The sequence below is a fragment of the Phyllopteryx taeniolatus genome, chromosome 16, assembly GCF_024500385.1.
Source record: "Phyllopteryx taeniolatus isolate TA_2022b chromosome 16, UOR_Ptae_1.2, whole genome shotgun sequence".
In the NCBI taxonomy this organism is placed as follows: Eukaryota; Metazoa; Chordata; class Actinopteri; order Syngnathiformes; family Syngnathidae; genus Phyllopteryx; species Phyllopteryx taeniolatus.
Genome location: NC_084517.1, coordinates 14,421,684 through 14,449,331, shown reverse-complemented (window position 1 = coordinate 14,449,331; position 27,648 = coordinate 14,421,684). Strand labels below are relative to the sequence as shown.

At 39.9% G+C, this 27,648-nt stretch overlaps 1 protein-coding gene across 7 annotated transcripts in view; it reads left to right on the top strand.

Moving 5' to 3' along the window:
- Positions 1-8,815, top strand: part of LOC133465724 (septin-9-like) — an 80,565-nt gene extending 71,750 nt beyond the window's left edge. For all 7 annotated transcript variants that reach the window (XM_061748772.1, XM_061748774.1, XM_061748777.1 and 4 more), the window contains 9 exons: positions 718-909; positions 1,964-2,092; positions 2,221-2,302; positions 2,748-2,885; positions 3,870-3,987; positions 4,197-4,292; positions 4,376-4,472; positions 7,572-7,623; positions 7,701-8,815. In XM_061748772.1, coding sequence (XP_061604756.1) covers positions 718-909; positions 1,964-2,092; positions 2,221-2,302; positions 2,748-2,885; positions 3,870-3,987; positions 4,197-4,292; positions 4,376-4,472; positions 7,572-7,623; positions 7,701-7,842 — 1,046 coding nt within the window. In that variant the 3' untranslated portion in view covers positions 7,843-8,815. The remainder of the gene's footprint in view (positions 1-717; positions 910-1,963; positions 2,093-2,220; positions 2,303-2,747; positions 2,886-3,869; positions 3,988-4,196; positions 4,293-4,375; positions 4,473-7,571; positions 7,624-7,700) is intronic.
- The last annotated feature ends 18,833 nt before the right edge of the window (positions 8,816-27,648 follow it).

The window sequence follows — 27,648 nt, the reverse complement described above, 5'->3', positions numbered from 1 at the left end:
ATGTGTATGTGTCTCAGGTTCCTGCCTCAGCAGTTTCCTTTCCATTTTCAGATTGACGGTAACAAGAGGAGTATGAAGCCTTGTGAGGAGAAGTAGCCTTATCAAGCACTCTACAGACACTATAAAATCAATATTTGTGTGGATGCTGGTCAATCTGATTTGTTTGGTTTTCCAAAATTTCTCACCTAGCAATGGAAATGGAGAAAACCATTTCCTTGTTGGTGCTTGCTGAATAAGGTATCAACCATGCGGTATCACGTACTGCATTTCCCCCCCGCCCCCCCTTCACAATTTTGGTTTTAAATCTTATTTCACCCCACATAGTAAAATATCTGCCACAAACCTTCAGACACGCTGGTAAATACCAAAAACAAACTGCATAGTACAAAAGCGTTTTCTAGTTCCTAATACCTGTAGACCCCTTGCTGACCTGTGGGTTTGAAATCAAACTTCTTCCAAATGGTCTCCATAAAACTTGACTGATACTGGTTCCTCCTTCCACTTACTGATCCTTGTGTATTTCAATCCACTGATGTCAAATTAAATGTGATTCCATGAATTAATTACTTTTACAAAGATAGAAGTGCTTGTCTTTTTTTATTTATTTTTTTATTTATATAAATGTCTGCAACATGCTGCCATATCGCCATTATATATTCCGCCCCACACACAAATGTTAATCCTGAACACCTCCTTATCTCTTCATTGTCTAATCAGGGTCTGAGGTGATTTCAAGCTACACCAGCAGTGCCATGACCGACACCGTGGAGCCCGATGCCATGGAATCGTACGGCGAGAGACCTGCAGCCCCAGTGGTGGACTTCAGTTATGTAGGCATTGATGCCATCCTGGAGCAGATGAGGAGGAAGGCTATGAAGCAAGGTTTTGAGCTCAACATCATGGTTGTGGGTAAGAGAGAAATTATGCTGTTGTTGCTATGAAGTTATATTGGAAGATATTCAGCTTGTCACTGAGCTGCAATGCCAATGCGTAAAATAAATATATAGTGGGGGGAACTTGTGGCATTAATCATCATAGCTGTGTGCTTTCAATCTCCCAAGTTTTTATTTTTTATTTTTCTTGAACATTTTAGTTGAATTGTTGGCATTTCTCTCCCTCATAATTGTCGTGACAAGCGAAGCTTTACCGCCTAATCTTTATGTTCATCTTAAAAGTTGTGCTGATCTCAAATCTAAAGCAATGCAATGCCCGCCAGATACAGGAATCTGTTATTCATTCCACTCGTTTACAAACCTGAATTTCACAGACAAGCTTACATGCCTACCCATTGAACAATGTACTTGACAAATATACACGTCAGTGGCAGTAAATGGTTGGATTCCAGTTGACGAATATTCACATCCACAGCAGTGAATGAGTGAATTAAAATGAATGCACATTTAATTGAGGGCTAAAACCGTATACTTAGCTGATGATTTCCAATCATAGCATAATCATAACAATTAGTTATCTTTCTGAGTCTTGTAATCCAGTAGGTAGCCCTTTTAATTTGTTGCATCCAACTCTTAAAATTTCCTGTTATTCAGCCATGACGTAAGTTTTCTCTCTAATCAAGTTCTGACAGAAAATGGTGCTCTCAAAATTAACTGTAATCAGTATCCAGACATTCTAGGGCTAGCGGTAACGTCTCATTCACATCATTACTGTGATCATCTCGTAATCACATGCATGCGCCTTCACTGCAAACACAGCCACTTAGAATTTCCTCCTGTGTGAACCTTCTACGAACATTACATAGCTTTGCGCTCTCCCCACTGTGTTAAATTTTCAACTTTTTACTTGTAAAAGGGAATTACCCACTTTTCCCAAACATTGCCAGACTGTTCGGTTTTTAATATTTTGTGGCATTCGTTGTTGTTATAAACTTTAGTATGGAGGAAAAATTACATTTATTTCAACGTTTCTCTCTTTTTGCTTCCTTTCTTTTCATATTCCTTCACAGGACAGAGTGGCCTGGGCAAGTCTACTCTGATGAACACGCTGTTCAAGTCGAAAGTCAGTCGCAAGTCTGTGATGGCCACTGCCCAGGAAAAGATCCCCAAGACAATTGAAATCAAATCAATCAGTCATGGTACTCTCCCCTACTGTATTTTTACTTGACACTGACCAAGCCATTCCCCACTCTATTTTAGCCACGATAAAGCCGTAAAGACTGCATGTATTGGGCATTGACTGACCTGTGGGTTTGCTTTTTTGCAGACATCGAAGAGAAGGGAGTGAGAATGAAGCTGACAGTTATTGACACACCAGGCTTTGGAGACCAGATAAACAATGAGAACTGGTACATTTCAATTTTTGTTTCACGTTAACTTTACACAGTGGAACCTCTGAGGGTGAAAACAGTCTGTACCTGGAGCTGTTCACTGTCCAATTTAACCACTGTATACTCTATATTGTACTTCTAATAAAAGCAATATAAAATATAATAAAAAATATTAAATATTAATATTTCATGTAGTTATGACTTTTGCATTAGTGATAGACTAGGGCACATTCAGGGCTTACTACTGTACAAATTTGGGTACGCTACCGTAGGAACAGAACTCTGTTGTAAACCTAGGGCCTCCTGTATACTCAAACTATTATTTGAAAAAAATATTTAAAGGTTCCGTGGTAAATATTAATTAAATTAATTGCAAAACCTAACCAGATGTCTCTTGTCTTTGTTCCTTTCCTGTGACTACATTCTCTTTTTTCCATCTTTCTGTTGCCCCGCCGCTGACCAGCTGGCAGCCCATCATGAAATTTATTAATGACCAGTACGAGGCCTATCTGCAGGAGGAGATAAACATTAACAGGAAGAAGAGGATCCCTGACTCCAGAGTCCACTGCTGCATATACTTCATCCCGCCTACTGGACACTGGTGAGGACGTGCCCAAGCATAAACATGCATGCAGTGACAAAGGCACACATGCTTTGACTTTGGGTTTTGACTTAAAAAAAAAAAAAAAACACACAATGCAGTTAAGACGGCTGGAGAATTGCCTTTCTGTACTTGTCAACATTTCCTATGAAAAATTAGTGTCATCCGTAGGGTTTTTGAGCGCGCACACACATTTCCTGAACACAAATCGGCAGAGGGAAGATGGGCTCGTTAGGCCCTGCAACAGCAGCTCAAAATACAACGATTCTCTTGGCTGGAACCCTTTTAGACACATCTGGTTATGATCCAACTGCACACACAAATTTGGTTAAGCCCTGCACTGTGTGGGGCTCAAGGGCTAGTTAGGTGTGCGCACAGAATAAATTTGTGTGCGCACAGAATAAATTTGTGTGCGCACTCGCATGTGTTCATCAAGTGATTGACCGTGTAGGTTTACCGCATAATGAAATGTTTCAAAACAGCTGCCTGTTGTCAAACCTCAAAACAGAAGATACTGTTGAACCTTGTCTTGTGACCTGTCTCTACTCAAGCGTGGGGAGAATGTGAATTGCCCCCTGTGTGCGCATTTGCTCCATTTAGTAATATATCATGCAGTTTGTCACATGGGTAGACCAGCTGCTGCTCAGTCTTGGCCTAATAATAAGAGGCAGGATGAACGAGAGGGACTAAATATCTGCGTGTCTCTGGGATGCGCACAGTCAATTTGGCACTTTAGTCTTTGCGAGAGTGTGTTGTCGCATGAGTGTGCCAGGCTTTTTGTTTTTACACAGTCTGTTAAAGAGTTCTTCGCTAGGCTCCTGACATTAACTGCTGGAGCTCTTTAAATGGGTCACTATTTCTCCAAACCTGCACAGATCACAACAAAAGAAAAGTAGGTCATGAATCTGTCTGACCTCTGGTGGACCATCTGTGTACTGCAGATCAATGTACTTAGTTAGATTTTTGTTTCCCCTTTCTACCTAGTTTGCGGCCTCTTGATGTGGAGTTCATGAGGCGTCTCAGTAAGGTGGTCAACATAGTTCCAGTTATTGCCAAAGCGGATACACTCACCTTAGAGGAGAGGGACTTCTTTAAAAAGAAGGTGACATCTACTCACTAATTGTCGTTTCCTCACCATTATGTAAAAAGGCAAACACACCCGCTCAATAGCTTGAATTCCTCCTTGATTATATACATTGTGCATATTAAAGCCCTTTTGATAAGTTTCAAGGTTACAGATGTTTGCTTAATTAATTCCCTGCCTTGAAAGCGTTCAAAACTGTTGTGTTGTTTGTTGTGTGACTTGAGCAGATTAGGGAAGAGCTGCGAGCCAATGGGATTGACATCTACCCTCAAAAAGAGTTTGACGAGGATGCCGAGGACAGGATGATCAATGAGAAGATCAGAGTGAGGATCCCAAAGTTTCCAAAAACCTCTACAAACTGTGTGCGAACGGCCATCTGTCATCTTGCGGTTCTGCTTGTGTGCAGGAAATGATTCCGTTTGCTGTTGTGGGCAGCGATCAGGAGTACCAGGTCAATGGCAGGAGGTTGCTGGGGAGGAAGACCAAGTGGGGAACCATTGAAGGTACAACTTCCTTGTCTCCTCTTCCTTATGTCATATCGCTGATCTACAACCCCAATTCCAATGAAGTTGGGAAGTGGTGTTAAACATAAATAAAAACAATACAATGATTTGCAAATCATATTCAACCTATATTTAATTGAATACACTACAAAGACAAGATATTTAATGTTCAAACTGATAAACTTGATTGTTTTTAGCAAATAATTATTAACTTAGAATTTTATGGCTGCAACACATTCCAAAAAAGCTGGGTATGGTGGCAAAAAAGACTGAGAAAGTTGAGGAATGCTCATCAAACACCTGTTTGGAACATCCCACAGGTGAACTGGCTCATTGGGAACAGGTGGGTGCCATGATTGGGTACAAAAGGAGCTTCCCTGAATTGCTCAGTCATTCACAAGCAAAGATGGGGCGAGGTTCACCTCTTTGTGAACAAGTGTGTGAGAAAATAGTCAAACAGTTTAAGGACAATCTTCCTCAACGTACAATTGCAAGGAATTTAGGGATTTCATCATCTATGGTCCATAATATCAAAAGGTTCAGAGAATCTGGAGAAATCACTGCATGTAAGCGGCAAGGCCGAAAACCAACATTGAATTCCCGTGACCTTTGATCCCTCAGGCGGCACTGCATCAAAAATCGACATCAATGTGTAAAGGATATCACCGCATGGGCTCAGGAACACTTCAGCATACCAATGTCAGTAAATACAGTTCGGCGCTACATCCATTAGTGCAACATGAAACTCTACTAAGCAAAGCAAAAGCCATTTTATCAACAACACCCCGAAACGCCGCCGGCTTCTCTGGGCCCGAGCTCCTCTAAGATGGACTGATGCAAAGTGGAAAAATGTTTTGTGGTCCGATGAGTCCACATTTCAAATTGTTTTTGGAAATTGTGGACGTCGTGTCCTCTGGGCCAAAGAGGAAAAGAACCATCCAGACTGTTATGGACGCAACGTTCAAAAGCCAGCATCTGTGGTGGTATGGGGCTGTGTTAGTGCCAATGGCATGGGTAACTTACACATCTGTGAAGGCACCATTAATGCTGAAACGTACATACAGGTTTTGCAGAAACCTATGCTGCCATCCAACCAACATCTTTTTCACGCCCCTGCTTATTTCAGCAAGACAATGCCGAACCACATTTTGCACGTGTTACAGCAGCGTGGCTTCATAGTAAAAGAGTGCGGGTACTAGACTGGCATGGCTGCAGTCCAGACCTGTCTCCCATTGAAAATGTGTGGTGCGTTATGAAGCGTAAAATACGACAACGGAGACCCCGGACTGTTGAACAGCTGCAGCTGTACATCAAGCAAGAATGGGAAAGAATTCCACCTACAAAGCTTCAGCAATTAGTGTCCTCAGTTCCCAAATGTTTATTGAATGTTGTTAAAAGAAAAGGTGCGGTAACACAGTGTAAACATGACCCTGTCCCAGCTTTTTTGGAATGTGTTGCAGCCATAAAATTCTAAGATAAAGTTTACCAGTTTGAACATTAAATATCTTGTCTTTGTAGTGTATTCAATTAAATATAGGTTGAACATGATTTGCAAATCATTGTATTTTGTACATGCAAATCATGTTCAACCTATATTTAATTGAATTCACTACAAAGACAAGATATTTAATGTTCAAACGGATAAACTTTGTTTTTAGCAAATAATCATGAACTTGGAATTTTATGGCTGCAACACGTTCCAAAAAAGCTGGGACGGGGAAAGGGAAGGGGAGGGGGGAAGACTCCAACATTAGATGACTAAAGCATATTACGGGGAAAAATAATCCTCACACTACGAGACAAATGTTGAGCCAGTTGAAGAGACCTCGTTAAGTTATGAGAAAATATCATTAAGATGAAAGAATAATTAATAATACTGCATATGTACAAACAGAGACAAAGCAAATATTAAAAAAAAACATTATCATTGGAATTAGACAATTTCTATTTTTATTACAAGGGACAAAGGTGTAAAGTTCTGAAAAAAGTTAAAAGTCAAAGTTATTAAAGTCAAATTTATGAGAAAGTCGTTAAATTCTAAAAAGTTGTATTAAGAGAATAAAGTTCAGGAAATGAAGCGTAATTTAAAAGGAAGTTGAGGGAATAAAATTGTAATATTACAAGTAAACATTATTTTATATTGTGAAGTATGTGGGGGGGGGGGGGGGGGGGGATTAGTCAAGGTAAAACAAAAAGTTGAGAATTAAGTTTTTATATTGAGGATTTTTATATATATTTTTTTAACCAGAGTAAAGTTGTAATATGAGAAAAAAGTTGAGTTACACGAATAGTCATACTATCACAGAGACAGACGGTCAGTCGATTAAGTTTGGAGACTGGTGTCACGCGCTCTGCAGCTGACGCAGGCCTCATGCAGACGCGAGGAGTGCTGCTTTCATTAATAATATTATAATAGCCGCACTGGTTAACAGTAATTTTCACTTGTATACTTAATTATATTATCACTCCAGACAGGAGGCAGTGTCCAACTCCGAATTGTCTCATAAAGGAAGTTTCATTTCCTGCTGTGTGCGCTGTGTAGACACATGCTGCATGAGCAATTAGCCTTATCTCTACATAGAGATGCCACATAGATTAAGTTGGCAGCTGAGACGTAATGAGAACTGTTTTTTTTTTTTTTTTTAAACAAATGGTGTACTCAATTTAGCCCAAAATGATTCATATCTTGGCCCAAAAAAGTTTTGAAGTGCATTTCTGTATGGTGAATGAATACCTTTTAGCCGAAACTGTAAGGCGATTGTTTGCGATTTTCATTAAAAAATTATTTGTACTGGTTTTCAAGTTGTGAATGTTGTAAATCCGTCAATGTTTCAATGTGCATTTTTATTGTACATAGATGTTATTATTTCTACAAAATATACTAATACACACACACACTTTATTTTCAGAAGATTGCTACTTTAAAAACTTTAAAATATGCAATCTAATATTTTTGTATTTTAACGTTGTGCGAATAACTCCTGATTAGTGATTGTAAATTGGCTCTCCCTCGTGGACAATTTAGGAAACATTGTTTTTGTTCTTGTTCCTTTTTGGCCTGTCAGTGTCAACGTTCAACAATTTGTTTTTCTCCATCAGTTGAAAACATAGCACACTGCGAGTTTGCCTATTTACGGGATCTCCTCATCAGGTGAGTGACCGTTCCGTACCATCATGTTTCCGCGCATCCGTCACATTGTGATGTCATGTGTATGTGTACCTTTCCAGAACGCATATGCAGAACATTAAGGACATCACCAGCAGCATCCACTACGAAATGTACCGCGTGAGGCGCCTCAATGAGAACAACACGGCGGCGTCTCACACTAACGGGGTGCCGGAACATCATCTTACCGCCCACGAAATATAGACACACACCGATCCTCAACTCCCTTATTCTTAAAAACTTTGACCCTCTTTGTACAGGTGGGTTAGACCACAAACAAGCCTGACTAGACTGTCTGTTGTTTCCTTCCAGTGACTTTCTCTCACTTCAGTGGAAAACAGTGAAGAGATGTCGTGATTCTTCCCACAGTCACTACAACTTTTACTTTAACCAGCAGTCATCCTTATGGATTCACTCCAGGTGCCAAAAAGGAACTGACACTCAAAACTAATCGTCCACGTTTTTATTGTCCACTCTTTACGCTTTCTCATTGTTTGTTTGGATGCTTTTGCGGCGCTTATAAGAGTTCCCATCGTTATGTACCGCCTGCTTATCTGTGTTTGAGAACTGCACCGTGTGTGTGCGTGCATGTGTGTGTTTGCTTTGCAGGATCATCTTTCAGTGCACAAAAACGGTTGAGGCGAAGGGTTCAAAATGGCACGTCTCTTGAGTTACTCTCACTCACTGCCACAAGGTGCGTTTCTGCTTTGGTCACACGTACAGTATGTCATGTCAAACATGGACATCAGGACCTTGGTGTATTTTTAATTCAGTAATAACTGCCACTGTTTTTATTCAAAGAAATATCTAATAAGAGTGATTTAATGAGTACTTATTTATGCACCATGTCAAATGTGAATATTGTTGGTCCATTTCTTCACATAATTTCCAAGACAATCCTATTAGGCTGACTCAATCGTGCCTTATTTATTGGAGAATGTTATTGACGCCGCGTTGCCCACATTTACACGTCTCCATTAGCTCCCATTGTTTAGAAGGATGAAAAAATGTTTTTATTTTACTTAGCAAGCAACTATGCCAGTTTTAATTCTTGCTTAATTCCACCCAGCTACCATCTTGTGTATTCTTTGTTCTCCTTTTTTTTTTGTACCTGTATTATTGATAATAACAAAATGTCCTTTATCTTATTTTAAGAAATAAAGATTTTTGTTGTAAATATGTCCCTTATTTTTTTAAAACAGTGTCTATCCTTGTGTCCTTTGAAATCATCTGTACTTCTCATATACATTAGTCCATGTCTTAGCCTGAAGCTAATGCAGACCAGGTGAGTTCATTTGATTGCTGGCCTAATTGTCATAGTGGAGTGGTTTGATTGCCATGTCAATTCAGGCTGCTCGCAAGGTCAGTGCGGGCCTGATTAACACTTATTACATATTTGGGTCTCTTATTCCGCAGTGGGAGATGACAGGAATTCATCACAGAGGCTGTGCAGACGTCAACACCCTGAGGTAATTAACCACTGCAGGAAATGTGATTGTTTTTTCACATTTTGATGATGTTGATTGGTACCAAATGGAATTCACATTTCTATTTGCGTGCATGTGTCCTACCTGTGACCACACAGCAGAGGTGGTGTTATTTTTGTAGCTAAACAAACATGATTTCATCACAGCTAAATGGGAAAATAAAACAGTTTCAGTTCTAGTTAAAAAATGTTTGTTGTGTTCGATGTCAACATCAAAACACAACAAATATAATTTGTGCGTTAAGGAGTACTAAAAGGAAAAACCCGGGAATTGAGTTAAAGTAAGGAAGTTGGAATATTCTGGGAGTAAAAAAATTGTCGTAAGATTGCAACAATGAAGTTTCAAGTTTAAAAAAAGTAATACCAGGAAAAAAAAATCTGAAGTTAGTTGTATTAATACTACAAAACTCGTGAAAAGGAAAAAGTTGATTAAATAAAAAAAACATTTCAGTATGGCCATTTTAGTGCAAATCATAAAATTGCGACTGCTGCATGATGTAGTGCCCCTTAGTCTGCGTTTACCTCAAGTCACAGGTTGCTTAATCATCCTTAATGGCTTAATTGTATTACTTGGAAACAATACATATTTTCTCTTGCTGTATCCTGTGTGATGCTGCCAATTGATGTAGTGAACTTCACAACAACTCACTTTGTTAGCTATTACACCTTGATTATATGTTCCCGTTGTGAGTGTGCCACCAATTATCCAGGATAAATAAAGGCGGAGATAAATGTGCATTTCTTCATGTTTTGCATAATGAGCTCACGTCGTCTTCATTGCACGAAGGTTTTGGCCCTCATTTGTCTTCTCCTTACAACCATCTGCGCTCTTTTTTCCTCTCTCTCTCCTTTGTAAATATTTCTTCCTGCCTCAGTTCTTCCCTCGATGCCATTTTCCATCTTCGCTCTTTGCACTGTGCCAGCCTGCTCCGACGTGGAGGGGGATGGGGCTGAGTGCTGTATGCAAATTGTTCAACTTTATGCAAATTACCTTTGCTATTAATTAAAAGTCAGCTGCAAATTCATTTAGCTGGCTAAACAAAACTGAGCGAGAGAGAGCAAGAGTAATCGGCACCATGTGAATAAATGTGGAACTCTTCATAGGTTACAACAACAGATTCTGTATGTGATGTTCGAACAAAAGAAAAAAAAAAAAAAAAGTCAGTCAATCTGGTTTCACATTTTAGGAATTACTATGCACAAACACTGCAAGATGGAAGTGGCTTCAGACAGTGGGCCGTGCATGCAGTCTTTGACAAATTACCGTCACTAAATAAACCTCCCTTGCTTAAACATGTACAGTACATTGCACATCTGATTAAATTCTAGTGAATGTGATGTTTGTCTTTATTAGCATTACTTTATCACCAAATCATACATTATAAAACACACTCATATAAAGATTTTAGTTTTCCACATGAATTATTACTACTTGTCCTCGGGTCTTTTGAACTGTGCTATATGAATCTAAACTATTAGCTATTATTATTAATTTACTTTGCACTCTACTGCTAAGTTTGTTTGTATTAAGCGGTGTACACACTAGGGGTTGAGCAACTAAATATTTTTTTTCCTCTTCAAATTAATCGTAGGAAGTCGATTAATCGCCAATCGACTTCAACTCGATTTCCATCACATTATAGTCGATGACAAAATAAAAAGCTTAAGTTGTTCAACTCCAATTCTGCTTACGTTGCAGAACATCTGATGTGTAGTCTGACTCTTCTTTGAACATGAACAGTTTGGTTGAATTTCAAACCACCTGAGTGTCTCTGCACTTTAGTGGTTCAACTGTAACCCAAAATATGTTATCAGTCTTCTAATAACTTGTAATATGTTTTGCATAATTTTTCTAAATTCACATTGACTTCCAAAGGGCACAAAGTGTCAGAAAATGAGCAAAGGCTGTCCATATGGGAATTTTCATTTTACAAGGGCCAGACAAGTAATGATTAATGGGTCCAAGTCAACATTAAAACAGACCCATGTTCAACTCTAGAAATTATTTTTAATGGTTTAAAAAGATAGATCCCACCATTGGAATGCTGCCCATTTAAATATTACAAGAAAAGGCTAAATGCTGTTGTGTGTATTTGTACTTCATTTATTATTATTATTAATCAGTTTATTTGAAAGGGGACAATGCAATTTCATAAAACACATGAAATACACATGGTTAAAAAAGCCAGAATTAGCCAGAAGGCTAGTTTTCATCTGTAGTCCCCTGGCCATGATGTAAAAAAGTAGTAAAATACATCTACAAGACAATATAATACAGGATACATAATCAAAGACTTACTATACTATACTATACTATTTGCATGCAGTATTGGGTACACAGCGAAAAATGGGGAAAATGTTATAGAGGACACTTTCTAGATTGCAGTTTGACCTTCTTGCTCTACTCTGCTGACATGCCGTCATATCACAGAGAGGGAGAACATATACCAGCTAACACCTTGTAATACAGCAGGTGTAGAGTAATGGAGGTGAAGATAGTAAAAAAATGTAGTGAGGGAAGGAAGTTATGGGGAGGGGCAGGCGCAGATGGAGGAACAGGTTAGGGAGGAGGGTCACAGAATAAGAATTTAATTTTCCCCATGGCTGTGCAATTGGATCCAGTGGCCACTTGCAGTCATATACAGTATAGGGCTGCACACGCGAATTCTATAGGGAGAGCCCACCTCCCCACTGGTGCTCGTTAATGGGGAAAAATACTGTAAATCAGCCTCATACTCGACACACCATTTGGGAGTATACACTTCATTAGGAACATCTGCACAATCTGATGAGATCCAATACGAGAGAGTTCTGCTTTTACAAAGTCAGAGTCAGGCCCACAACCCCTATCAGAGGTAGTTTCAATGAGTATGGGGAAAGCCCACAAAATAGTGATTGATTTTAAGAAAAATAATAGTGAAGCCATTTCCCACCACATGCTCCGGCTATTAATGTCAGAGCGGTAATAATTTAGCCTTATATTTATTGTCTGGAGTAGTGTAGTAGGTTTTGCATTGTGAAGATTGAATATTGTTTGAATACCATCCTTCATTCATACACCAACAGTCCCCCTTGTGGCTGCAGACACATACAGTACAGTATGAAGCAATAAAGGTGGCTTGTAGGAGCTTGCAGTGGTCCCCTTTTATTAAAGAACAAAGGCAGTGAACTCAACTCAGTTCACAATAAGCATCAGCTTGGCAGATAAGTGACCAATTGTTCCAAAAAGAGGCTTCAATCTGTTTTATGCCACTCCTAGTTGAATTTTACTGTCAAACTAAACCGCAAGCTAGGAGAATTACACGTTTAGTATTTAAAACAACTTTGCCTAAAGAATGCCTCCTCTAGCTTAACGCTAACACACAGTGGAAAATGCCAGTGAAGTATAGCATCGAATGTGTTGCTGAGGGAAAATTAAGCTAATCTGGCCTTGGCAAAGATCTGCATTCTCACTTATTGCATGTTCATATTTTCAGCAATTCCTTTTGTTGAAGAATTCCAATATTTTGTGTCAGGTTATAGCAGGGTGGATGTGTTTGGAGCAGGTGCTGATGGTCGGTCTGTCTGTCTTGAAGTAGATGATTGTGCTCGTTGTAATTACATGTATGAAGGCTGAGCTGGTGCTGCGGATGTGACAGAGAGGGAAATGGAGATGGATGATCCCTCTGTGCTGGAAGCTACGAGACAGGAATGTTGAACAGGTCTGATTGGAGACTCGCTGGCAGGGAGTGTGTGTGTGTGTGTGTGTGTGTGTGTGTGTGTGTGTGTGTGTGTGTGAGACCTGTAAGAAAGAGGTCCTCTTGAATGACGTTCAGAAAGTTGGCTTATAATATGAAAACCTGTATGTGCGTCTGTGCTTGTAAATCACATGGCTTTGCATTCAAAGGAGCTTGACAAATGCACACCACACACAGAGCACTAATGGGCTGATACCAAAGCAAACACAAAAAGCAGTCCATTCTCAGGGCAAGGAGAACACACTCGGTGCAATTGTGTGCGAGGTTAACGCCACAGCAGCTACACACACACACACACACACACACACACACACACAGGTTTTCACATTGTATGGTGACTAACTTCCAGAACGTCACTTGCGGGGACCACCTTTTCTAAAGGTTATAAGGGACCACCACCCTTTTTAAATGTTATACAGTACAATACAACACACAGACACAAAACACTGACCCGGTTAAGCGAACTAGTAGTAGCTAGCTAGCCAGCAAGGTTTTTCAGACCTCAAACGTCATAGCTATGGAAACTAGACTAAGACTTAAACATTCAGTTAAGTACTATAGCTAGTGTTGGATATTATAGTCTTTGTCACTGCTGTAAACATCGCTTCAGCAATATTCAATCACGCTTTGAGCGACCATCGTCATATTTTGTGCCATCGGAGGTTGCAAATGTGGCGGGCATGGTACCCACGCACCGCCTGACTGGAAGTTATGCGCTCGAAAACAGATGGAAATTCCCCACACTCTGTGGGCAGAGAGAGATAAACTACATACAAGGGCTGCATGATAATAGGGAAAATGATATGACATGATTATTTCGACTACTATTGTGATCATTAATCGCAATAGGAAAACAAAAAAAAAATTCTATTTTTATTGCACTACTTTTCAACAATATGTAGACAGTTTTCAATGCAACATAAAACTTTAAAACAAATGGATTATCATTTTAGAATCAATGAATAATTTAATTGAATTTTAAGATTTTAAAATCCGCACATACACAAACTGCTTTTCATGTTGCATAGGGAGCAACTTTCTAACCATCACTTGTGGATCCCCTTTTGAAAGCTAGGTGCACGCACCAAGAAGCATGACTCCGTTCGATTACTTTCTGTAACATTCATGTTCATCTTACATGACTGCGACTGTTCGGTGCTTTCCAAAGAGTCCCAACATTAAGTACACCCATGACAGCTCATGAGATTAGTATCAAATAGTCTGATTGACGCTGTCAGAGAGAGATTATATCTAGGGGTTAATGATATTACCATTTTATTTTTCCCCCTCATGTAGCTACATAAGGTTAGCTAAATATTCCACAGGTATTACATTATAGAAGACAATTCCTGGAATCTGTTTGGAAGCATCTGTTGAATTGTGGTGCTTCCTTTTTTTCGTTGCGAGTGCGTGTGCCTGCGTGAGTGCTCGTGTTGTTAAATTAACCGAAGGAATAATAGCTTCTGTATTTGGCCTCCTTCGCCTCCATCTCAATTTGTAACATACGCCGAGCCCTATTGCAAACTAAATGAAAAAATTGAATGGCTATTGATCTTTACTTTATAAATAACCTCCTTGTTTATCATCCTCTGACTACTCTCCCTCCCCCTCCCATCTATTCGCTCTATTACATTAACCCTGAAATCAGTACAGATAAAAGCAATCTATGGCGCCACGTAAGTGACCAATGGATTTAAAAAATGTTGGTTTTTTTTGGTACAAAGTCAGAGCATATTTTTTGGTCCATTGTAAAACAATTTTAAAAACAAAACAGAAATAAAAACATTTTGCAGCAGTCTTCACTTTCCCACCGAAGTCGCTGATTGCATTGAGAAGCCATATTGATTATTTAGGCCATGTCTGGGTTGGTCTGTCTGAGGTCTTAACATTTTAACTCTCATACATTTACATTTGCGTGCATCACAGGTTTTGAAAAAAATAAAAATAAAAAATGCATCCTGTCCAGCTAAAGTATTATTTATGCACAATACAGTCCCAAAGTCTGAGGCCAACATTAGTCTTTGTTTTGTTTGCGCAATGCTATAATGACCATTATATAAGAACAGTGTCAGTAGGCTATTTTCTGGTTCATGGAGGATGATGAAGAAATGGGTGGTACAATTATGGTTTTGGAGCTGATGGGATACTGACTCAAACATTGCACCTTTATCCAGATCCTCACCCAAATTTAGTCTATTCCATTCCAAAGGTATTGGAACAGTGAGTCCAATGTATATTTTGTAGCTGTAGTTTGAAAATATTTGCGTTTAACATCAAAAGTATATGAGATGAAGAGTTCAGCTTTTAGGTATATTGGTGCCTTGAGATAAGAGTTTAATTCATTACATGACCACACACTTAACTCAAAACATATCTCAAATCATCGTTCTCCATTGAAATGAATGTCATTAATCAACACTGCCACATAGATGCTAATTATTAGCCCGTGTGCCAATGCTTTTTCGGATTGTATGTTAGCATTAAGCTAGCAGAGGCAAAGTAGATGTTTAAAATACAATGTGTAATTGTCTTTTGTAGTTTTACAGTAACCTTCAGCTGAGAGTGGCAATAAATGCAAAGAAGTTCACATCCGTGAAAAAAATTCCCTGTTGTGAAGTTTGCCGTTAAGTTCCGCATGTTGTGCACAAAGTACTGAAACACTGAACACTTGGACATGTGTATTCGAATGTTTAAAGAAGGTCAAATTAAGTTCTCCTGTAAAGGTTATAGCACATTTGTTGTCCCTACCTAGAATTCCAATATGCCTAACCTTTTGTGAGTTGTAGTGCTCTACATTCAGTATGACACGAGCCTCGAAGTTCTGAGGAAGTAATGTACCACTATCTGATGTTATTTTTCAGCCTTGGCAGAGGTGTGCAGACAGACGGCTTTTCCTCCTATTTATCCTCAGCACTGTTTTAGGACAGCATCCCAGTGGGGGTGGGGGGGGAGTGATGTCGGTTGAATCTCTGGCTCGCTGTCAGTTGATGCCCCAGCAACTTAAAGGTCACGTCATGAAAAGATGCTCCCCCCACTCCTCCTCCGCCTCTCTTTATCGCTTAATGAAGCGCAATCCTCTCGTGAGCCGTCAGTTCTTCGCATTTGGCACGTTGACTTGGGCTTTTGCTCCATCACGCTGCTGTATTTTTTTGGAGGGCCACATCTGATTTTTAAAACCGACACCTGGTCCAAGTCATTTGTTTATGAGGCAAAAAAAAACAAAAAAAAAGTAAATTCAATAGGTAAATGTGTACGTAAAATAGTTATTTTTCATAATGAATTCAATTTTGAGATGAATTAGTATTATTTAATTAAATTTAAAAAATGTCAAATTTATATACACAATTGTTTGCTAATATTTTTTTGGGGTTTCCAATGAAAGAAATACAGTAAGGATTGGGCCGCATGTGGCCCCCATGCCAATGTTTGCTCACCCCAACTCCCAGGTCACCTGTGACCCTAAAGAGGGTAAGCACTATAGAAAATGGAAGGCTGAATGAAATTCCAGGTTCCACTAAAGGTCTTGCACAGTGACCTTCAGGGAGAAGTGTTCTTCCTAGTCCTCGTGTGTCTTTATCTGTATCCTTACATGTTGTAGTTGGATGATTGTATAGTACAGTGATACAACCATAATTTGGTTGTCTGCCCACCTTTGCGCACTAGTGTTGAATGGGCAGGAGGTTCCCGAGGGAGTCTCTTTTTCACACACACAAGCTGTCCACTTGACTGATGTCTGCGATGTAGACACACACTGAGCTACACAGACTCATATTGCCTGTATCGATCACAGCCCTGGCCCGGTGCGCCAATCAATATGTTGGATTACAGGGGAAAGTTAACCAGGACCACCCCTATCACCCCTTAGGTCTCTACCAGTCACCAATGTTTAAGTCATGTCAGTGTAAGAGAGGAACACTGGGGGAAAAAAACGATGTAGTCTAGTCTGATTCAAAACGAGATTTACAGTGATGTACTCTAGAGCAGTAATTCTCAAAGTGGTATACGTACCACTAGTGATACTCCAAAGAACAACTGAATTAAATGTTCAAACTGTGCATAATGCTACAGCGTTTTTTGTTTTTTTGCAGTACATTTAAGTTCTGTTATATTTAACTTATGAGGTGTTAATATGAAGTAAGGCAATCTTTTAACAGTGGGGGGGGGGCAAGTTTTTACTTTCACGTTTATTTGAAGTAAGCGGTTTATTTCAGGTGTTTTTTGTACAAATGTATGTGTAATGGCGAAGATAGACACGTCCTTTCTTTGGTTGACAATTTTTACTTTGGTCACAGTGGGAGGGAATTGTGTTACTGCTTCATGTTAGTTTATATTGTCCAACTATCAATAATGCATGGCAGTTGTATGTAGAACTGAGTTTTATAGCTTTCTCATCATCAATTATAATAGACGTGTAAAAAAATTCTGTACGACTCTTTAGAGAAATCTACTATTGCACAAAAGGCTTAATTTTACAAGAATAAAATTGCAATATTATGATCTAAAGGTGCAACAAAACGTTTTGAGAAAAGTCACTAATGCAAGAAAAAAAGTTGTACCATGCTGTGGATGTCGGCTCGGCACCCCCACACATATCCCCGTCCATCGGGTATCTACATACTGCACTTGATCGACAATAATTGACATTTCCATTTCTCTTGTCTTTGTGTCAACTTCCTGTTGTCACTATGGCAACCAGCCTCAGTCCTCCTCCTCCCAAAGTGCACTGAATACGAGCTGGTGCTAACCAACACCCAACACACATACATTCAAAACCTCTTGGATGCATCCGCAATCGAAGCAGAGGCATCTCTTTGACTGTGATTGTGAGAGATGTTCGAGATCGCACGGATGCCAAGGTCACCAGGGTCATGACCCGTGCAAACGACTGCTGGACAGACCATCGCCTCATCTGCTCCACAATGAACATACAGCTGCAGCAGAAGAGAAACGGACCTGCTCGCAATTAAACAACAGCCTTGGGAGACATAAACAGCGTGGATTATTTTCAGAGAGGTTTGAGAGGCTCCCTGAAGAATCGTCAGAGGATGTTGAAGAACACTGGAAGACCTTCAAGACCATCCTACTTAAGTGCCGACAAAATTGGCTACAAGACCAGGAGACAGACTGATAATGTAACATTAAGAGAAAAAAGCAATTTTAAAGCATAGGAAGAAAAAAAAAAGTTGTAACAAGTCATTCATCTTCCGTTCCGCTTTTCCTTACTAGGGTCGCGGGCCTGCTGGAGCCTATCCCAGCTATCTCCGGGCGAGAGGCGGGGTACACCCTGAAATGGTCACCAGCCAATCGCAGGGCACAAAAAAACAAACAACCATTCGCACTCACATTCACACCTACGGGCAATTTAGAGTCTTCATTTTACAAAAAAAAAGTTCCAATGTAACCAGGATAAGGTTCTTTAACACTACAAGAAAACAATCTGCAATTTTATGAGACTTTGGAAGTAACAGAAGTCGTACAAGAATAAAAATCTTATTACGAGAGAAGTCTTACAACAATTCAATTGAAAAATTATGAGAAACATCCATCCATCCATTATCTGAGCCGGTTCTTCTCACTAGGGTCGCGGGCGTGCTGGAGCCTATCCCAGCTATCATCGGGCAGGAGGTGGGGTACACCCTGAACTGGTTGCCAGCCAATTGCAGGGCACATACAAACAAGCAACCATTCGCACTCACACCTACGGGCAATTTAGAGTCTCCAATTCATGCATGTTTTTGGGATGTGGGAGGAAACCGGAGTGCCCGGAGAAAACCCACGCAGGCACGGGGAGAACATGCAAACTCCACACAGGCGGGGCCGGGGATTGAACCCTGGTCCTCAGAACTGTGAGGCTAACGCTCTAACCAGTCGTCCACCGTGCCGCCTATGAGAAATAAAGCAGCTAAATATTTCTCTGAAAAGCTTTAGAACTTCGCAACTATCGCCTGAGTTAAGCTGCCAAACTGACTGCATGCTAAGATAGTCAGCCTAATTAGATAAGAAAAAAACAAAAAATAACTGCATCAATCTGGTATTCACTTATTAATCATATTCTTGGGTGCGCAGCTCAGTGTTGAGACGCGCTTACTGAATATGCGCTTAAAGCATGAAGAAAAACTATCAATCAAAAGTATAATTCCTTGACTTGGACATTATTCATCAGCTAATATGATGTCAGTCCTATATTAAATTGTAAAAACGTCTTAGCCGCCTCCTAACTGTAAGCTATCAATTTATAAGATCACTTTAATTTATTAGTTTAAGACGTGTTACGCCCTCTCTATCATGCGTCCCGTTCTATCTGCGCCTGTCTCCGCTTGGCTCTCTGGAGAGATGGCTTGTGGGCATTCCGTGCCGCCATGAATCATTCATCACCCCCTCCTCCGTGCTGCATGTGCACCGACTAGGAAAGTGTGGCGGGAACGTAGAATTTCGCAGGAGGTGATTGCAAAAGGTGAGCCAGAGCAGGGATTTGAAGGTGCCTGATGAAGCCAGACAAAGTGGGATCATCTTGTAACCCGGTGTTGGTCGTCGTTACAAAAGACTAATCATGTATGTGTACAGTGAGTCCCCGCCCCGTATTTGCAGTTCACTATTCACACCTTCACTGAGGTGCAACTTATTCTGTATTGGCTGAAATCCCCTAAAATGCCACAATTTGCGAAATAGGAATTGGTGTCAAGGTAGTATGAAGTGATACATCTTGACTGAGAGACAAGCTTTGTATGTCAGGGACAAGTTATGTTTAGTCTGGTTTGTTCGTGGCAGTTCAGTCTTTGGTGCATTTTGAATTAAAATAATCAGTTTTCCTCTTCTTTTTTTTTTAAGCGTAATGTAAGATGAGTTTGAAATGATTGGCTGTTTTCAATCATAATTTGCATTATGTTTATGCTTTAAACATAATAAGCAATTCTGAGCATTTTTGGGAAGGAGTGCATCAATTACTCCCCCCCCCCCCCCCCCCCCCCCCACTATTCACACGGGATTCCCGTTCATACATCCAGTCACATCCTTATGGTGAAAAAGAGATTGAGAAATTTCAAGACGCAGTTAAATAATACTTAGGTTCTTAGGCAATATTGTGCATAAAGTAATACTGATCTTTCTGGAGAAATGCTGAGAATTGAGGACTCTCACGAATGCTACTGTGCACCAGAAAGGTTCAAGTAATTTCTTTCTTTTTTGTTGAACTGTAAGTCGTACTTTTAGAAAATACTGAAATAATGATGACGTGGCGGGAGTGGAAAAGGGTTTAATTGTTCTGCCTGTCATTATATGTCACTGGCATAGATAGACAAAGATACACCATTTGTAGCCCATACCAAATAAATCATTTTCGGCCCAGTTAAATGAAGTTAAATTGTTTCCCACAGCAATTTAAGTCCTTATATTCTTCATATTTTCTGGAAAGCATTTCTCGACATTCACACACAAGTTCATCTTGGTTTTTCTTGCATTGTGTTTAAGTACTGTCGTTACCCTCACAGACGCAAAATTATTAATGTATTACTGCTACTCAGGCATGCGCGGTCCTCCAGCGTGCATATTGTTATTCATCATGCTCACCTCGTATTGTCCCATTAATCTAAATAGATCAGCGGTTGTCTTCTTTGCACCTTTATCGTATTCAATTCTGCCACAAGCGCACGCCTCCTGTCCCCTCAAGACTCATTGCAATGCCGAGACCCTTGAAACAACAACATTCTCTTACCTTGTCTCATTTCTCACAACCCTGGGAAAGATTATCTGTGGGGATAATTAAGACCTGCTGAATAATTAAGTGGACAAAAATGGTAATTCATGAATAAAAAATGTGTTTATGATGGGCCGGGCGTAGAATAGAGGTTGCCTCGGTGCTGACAGGAAGATTGATGCGGCGGCCTAGATACGTGGCTGGAGATATTTCTCCAGTGAGCGCCTGCTGCTGACTGCGAACACACTCGTGCTCATCAGCACGCTTGTCGCTGCTTTGTGTGCATATTAGCACATTTATGTATAATTTACACGTGTCCTGGTGGCATACAAGAAAGAACGCAGTAGAATTTAAGTGGTTACTTTCGTTGCTCACACAATATACTGTACTTGTTTATCGTATAGGCGTACAGCATGGTTTCTCAAACTAACATACGTAGCTATCTACAGTTAAAACCAGAAGTTTACGTACACTCTATAAAAAGACGCATAGACTTTTTTTCCCTCACACTTCTGACGTGAAAACAGACTAAACTTTTCCTGTTTTAGTTCAGTTCGGATGACCAAAATTCTTTCTATTCGCTAAATGCCAGAATAATGGGAGGATTTTTTAAAGACAATCTTTCTTGACAGTCAGAATTTTACATACATTTCATTAGAATTTGGTACCTTTGCCTATAAACTGAATGACTTGGGTCAAACGTTTTGAATATCCTTCCACAAGCTTCTCACAATAGTTAGCGGGAACTGGCCCATTCCCCTTGACAGAAATGGTATACTGAGCCAAGTTTGTAGGCCACCTTGCTTCCACATGCCTTTTCAGGTCTGCCCATACATTTTGGGTAGGACTGAGATCAGGGCTTTGCGACGGCCACTCCAAAACATTTACTTCATGTTTAAACTGCTTTGTAACCAGTTTGGCAGTTTGCACACAGTAGCACATGATGCAGTACATTTAATGTACATTCTTCGCGAGAGAATCTCCTCCACATTGGCCCAGCCAGTGTGATTAGCGCCATGGAGGCCAGTTCTGCCTGAGTATGTTCCTCGCCGTAGCGTAGCCGGCGGACAAATGAGGCATCGAGGCGACGTTATCCACCGAAGCGACTTTGGAGGTCACTAACAGAAAGGAGGTATTCATCACTCTGACACATACAGTAGATGCTGCACGGTGGGGGTGGTAGAATAACAACGTTATTATGGTGTTAATCCGCCAAACATGTTTGTGTTCCATGTAGGATTAATGCACTCGCTTTAATGCTGATGTTTCTGAATGTATACACCATTTTTTTATGTTCAGAAAATGTTTGTTTCCCATGCATATAATCAAGACTGGTGGGCATATATTGAGCAGGGGCCATTGTTGGACTGATTATCTATTTGCTCTCTAGAATGTTCCTCAACGTACAATTGCAAGGAATTTAGGGATTTCATCATCTACGGTCCATAATATCATCAAAAGGTTCAGAGAATCTGGAGAAATCACTGCATGAAAGCGGCACCATTAATGCTGAAAGGTACATACTGGTTTTGGAGAAACATATGCTGCCATCCAAGCAACGTCTTTTTCATGGACACCCCGGCTTATTTCAGCAAGACAATGCCAAACCACATTCTGCACGTGTTACAACAGCGTGGCTTCATAGTAAAAGAGTACGGGTACTAGACTGGCCTGCCTGCAGTCCAGACCTGTCTCCCATTGAAAATGTGTGGCGCATTATGAAGCGTAAAATATGACAACGGAGACCCCGGACTGTTGAACAGCTGAAGCTGTACATCAAGCAAGACTGGGAAAGAATTCCACCTACAAAGCTTCAAAAATTTGTGTCCTTAGTTCCCAAATGTTTATTGAATGTTATTAAAAGAAAAGGTGATATAACACAGTGGTACACATGACCCTTTCCCAGCTTTTTGGAACATGTTGCAGCCATAAAATTCTAAGTTAATGATTATTTGCTAAAAACAATCAAGTTTATCAATTTGAGCATTAAATATCTTGTCTTTGTAGTGCATTCAATTAAATATAGGTCGAAAATGATTTGCAAATCATTGTATTCTGTTTTTATTTATGTTTAACACAACGTCCCAACTTCATTGGAATTGGGGTTGTATATGACAAAAGCAGCACACTGACCTCGACAGCTGCAATTGGTAATCGGACGTTTGGAGTGACGAATCACAGAGCGAAAAATGGGGAGTAAATGCAGTGAAGAAAAAAAAGGGTATATATATATATATATATATATATATATATATTTATATTTGCCATTTATATATATATATATATATATATATATATATATATATACACACATATACACAATATGGTTGTTTGTTTATGTGTGCCTTGCGATTGGCTGGCAACCAGTTCAGGGTGTACCCCGCCTCCTGCCCGATGATAGCTGCGATAGGCTCCAGCACGCCCGCGACCCTAGTGAGGAGAAGCGGCTCAGAAAATGGATGGATGGATGTGCCGGTGTCTCTTATAAAGTGGCCTATGTTTGTCCAAATGAATATGTTCAAGAAGGTATGAGCCGAATTGTTTCATTCGCATCATTTGAATCCATAAAGGCAAACAATTATGTTTACGCGTGCTATAAATCTGATTAGCGCTGAGTGGTGCTCAGGCAATCACCGCGCGAGGGGTTAAAGCTCACCCACGCTTCTTACGTCTGATTAACTGCAAAGCGCCATCACTTATCACTCTTTCGATTAGCCTGCAATCATTAAGCGATGCATGCTTGTGTGTCACTAATTGGGAAGTCGCTTTTTTGTTGTTGTTAATGTTGAAAGACAAATATCAATTATTTTTTGTGCTCTTTGAACATACTGTTGTTATTCATTTGGACTAGTAATTCATGTCATTACCATAACTATTATGCTAAATTCCCTTCAGACACACACAAAGACAATCGGCCCGTTTTTGTGCCGATGTTGCTCCTTCCCGACCAATCACATCAAACGCTAGACAACCTTAAGTCTTATAAGATTATCCTATAAAATTGTCCGTAGGTCTGATGTGTGTTAAGAGTGTATTCGTCCCCATTTTAGGGTACGAAACAGGTTGGGGCCAACACATTTAAATAATGAAACATGTTCAACATTTCCGACCAAAACTCTTCATGTGTGTGGGGAATGGTGACTTCTCCCGAGTCAGGGCGCCAAGAATGGTGATGTGGAACAGGATGTCGCCAATCGAGAAGCACCCAAGGGTGATGAATACGGAGGCCACCGTAAATGAAAACAAAAATGGCTTACCCGGTGTTGTTTTATGTAGAAAAGTGGGTTCCCTAGGTATTTTCCAAAGCAAGTTGTTTTTCGAGAACATCGGCATTTTACAAGGCTCCCGGCTCTGGCAACCTTTGGGAAACATGGGCGTGTATCCGGAAGTGTTTCTTCTTTTTCGGTTTTGTGATATCACCTGATCACGTGTGACTTCGAGATCAACAGAATCTTTATGTGTATGGTCTGCTGTGTTCAGAAATAGGAAGATGACGAAACACGGTTGTATAATTTCACACTTGATTGGTGCACAGGCACTTCAGAGACCCAACTCTTTGTATACAAGCAATAACATTTAAATGTTCCATAATACAGCACCTTTAAGTATCAATGTAATATTCCTATGGTTTAATTTGTATTGAAATAATCTGTCCTCAAATTGTCTTGGATATAATTCCAGAATCAGAATTGCAAAATTGTCTATTATTTGTATGATTCCCACTAAATTCCTGCAAGAAAACAGTTCTCCAAAAACGGCAAAATTCAGTAACATTTAAAGTTTCACTGTAAATGTCTGCCGTCCCACTTGGTAGGCAATGACACTTCATTGGCCCTGACGCACCACACCGACCCTCATTACACACACTTGAAAAGCTGATAGCGCAGCATGTCGACCTTTGAACTACACCCTCAAACAGAGGGGTCAGCTCGGCGGGCTCTTAATTGAAGGTCTCGGCCAAACATTGATCGCGCTGGCTGATCAATGTCGCTCACGTCCATGCTGGAGACGGCAAGGTCAGCTTGGCCTGTTTGAAACATGACACTTAACCACCGTGTGTGTGTGCGCGTGTGTGTGTGTGCCCGTAGGTTATGTATTGTAACAGACCCTGCAGCCTCATTGACATTTGTGATGTTGATAAGCGTAAAGGAAATTGTTGTCCTGGATGTGCTGCGCAGTACCGATCAAGCACTGAACAGCTATTCATTTAAATGTGAACAACTATTTCTATTGAGCCATTAACGGTGTTTAACATATACACGAAAATACCAGAAACACCTGTTAATATAATGCAGCACAAGTGACTAGACACTCTAATTTTTACTACCAATAAATACTGGGGATTATTGTCTCCTTCAAGTGTGAAATGTATTGTTTTGTTGTTTTCTTTTCTGTCTTCAATGTCTCACTGGAACTATGCCCACTTCCCAACGATGCAAATGTTAGTCATGTCCATCTATTTGTGACGTCATTCACCATGAACCAGAAATTAGCTGGCTAACTCACAAAAATATGATGCTCCAAGACTTTTTTTTATAGAGGAATTTATTTTCTCTCTTTACATTTGTTGGCACAATTGCAGCCATTTCTCATCACAGAATCAAAATGGTACGATTGGTACGGATGGTTTCTGTATGCTTCTGTTAATAACCATGAACGGAATATTTGTCAGGGTCAGATTTTTGTGGTGTAGCTAAACGGTAATAACGTTTTGCCAGCTGCCGAAGAGGCTCCCCCATATGGAGTCTGTGTAATACTGCAAGGTTTCACGGAGCAGGTTATTAGTAACCGCCTCGCTCGAGATGCATGGCCTCGGCGCCTGATTAGTGTCTCCACTCCTCTCCTCTCACTTCCCTGCTCACACTCTATCATCTTGTAGGCAGAATAATTGTGTTTAGCCACCATCCTGAGATCTCAGTGATTATCCAGATGTCGACGACACCATCTTCCGTATGGCTGAGGAACATACTGCATGTACAGATGGCCTGATAATTGTCGGAACACGGCAAGGATCGCCCTGCTTTTTAATCACATTTGCTCTTTTTTTTTTTCTCCTTCTTCTTCTACTGGTGGATTCTCACCACTTGAGGCTCTACCAGATATATCCCCCCTATTGGAGGCCACCAGTCTCACTTGTAGCAGGCTTTCATGTCATCTAATAACATGCAGATATTATTCTTTTTACGTAGCATCACATCACACAGCGCCAGCATATCAAATATTACATCCAAATGTGTTTCTGTTTGGCTTAATGGTCAAAACGTTTGAAACGTTGACAAGTAGAAACGACTACCATCAAAATGAATTGAGTTCTTTGTGTGTTTATGGTTTTGAGTGTCAGCCACTGCTTTAAATGTAGAGTATAACGTAGATTGTTATCTGTGCGTGCAGGCAAATATTAGCCCATATTCGCAGTGTTGCGCGTGCTTTTTAAAAAAATATTATTATTGTATCATATAATCATATTGTTCCAGGCCATGGTGATGTTAAGTATTGTAATCTGTTTGGCAAGGAATCACAAAGGCTCGAAGGTCACGATTAAAGAAAAACTCCCAAAGGAGAGAGTAAAACAAAGAAATAAGAGGTAGAGCGTTAACTGTCGTAGTTACGATGTTGACTACTTATTAAACTGCAGAAAGTACCTGACATTGATTTGAAGTATGGCATCTTTTTAAATGACTGGAAATGCCATATCATTCTTCGCAGATGATAAAAGATATATGACTATGAGTACTGTTATCTCTGTCTACATCTGATGCTGCACCGTTTGTGTTCAATCTGTTGCTTAAAGGGTATAGTACTGCAACATAGATGCTATTTAGCGTTAGCATTATGGTAGCAGACGGAAAGGGTACGCTATGTGGTTGTTTTAAATTGACGGTGTAATGCTCTTTTGTTTTACGTTTAGTTTAACTGTAAACTTCAACGGGGAGTGGCAATAAACAACTTGAAGCCTCTTTTTTGAAGAATTATTCACTAATTACAAAAGGGCAGTTTATTAGGAAATGAGTGCCACACTGCCACCATACAATGCTCGTGCTGTTTCTCGAGTCTGCACTTCTCAGTCAAAGCACACAAAAAATGTCCAAACGTCTGATCGTATCTCGAAAAACTTGAGTTGAGTTCACTATCTCAAGGCACCACTGCACTGATGTTGCAGCATGGGATATTGCGTTACTGTACATCAGTGTTAAACTGATGGTTGAGTGTTGTTACCATTGGTGCATTTCTATCATCATTTCTATACAGTTTGCATTGTGATTCATTAGCATGCCCTCCACAGTATCTAAAGATAAATCTAGAGTGTCGTGTGATTAATGGGGCATGAAGGGGGAAACGTTCTTGCATACATTTACATTCATCTGTGAAAAATGTCTCTTGTTAACTTTTCCGTTAAGATCATTGTATATCCTTAATAAGTTGGAAAATGTGTCTCTGAGAGAGACAAGAGCCCATAAGCCACAAAATTGTCCCATTATTCTATTTTTGTGTATATGCATTTTTATTTATTTTTTTACAATTTGAATATATGAATTACCATCTTATAATTGTATTTTTTAAATCCCTTGAAACAAAATTAAGGCCACAAAGTATTACATTACAGTTGTTCTAAAAAGTCTACACACCCTTGTTTAAATGCCAGATTTTTGTGATGTAAAAAAATTTTACACCAAGATAATTTCAAAACGTTCTCCACCATTGTTGTGACCTTTAACCTGTTTAATCTTTTTGAGAGGGGAAATAAAAATAAACTGAGGTAAAGTGAATTAATCAGAATTAACCAATTACATTCATGACTCAACAGTGCAGTATAATAAAACAGAATTATAATTTTCTCAATAACCTTTGGCTTCTATTACCAGAAAAGTAATAGAAGTCCGCGAAATTAAACGAACTAAGCCATGATACTATACTCGCCCAAAATAAACTCCGTAGAAATAGCGCCCTCTATTGGTAAAAACTCCCATTGCAGGTCCCGTGTTGCGCGGTGACACGCTCAACTGATTATCAAGTTTCACGTGCACGTCTCACGCGCATGCGCACTCACTCTCGCAGTCGTGTTAAAAAAACGGAAAAAATAAAAATTTAAAAAA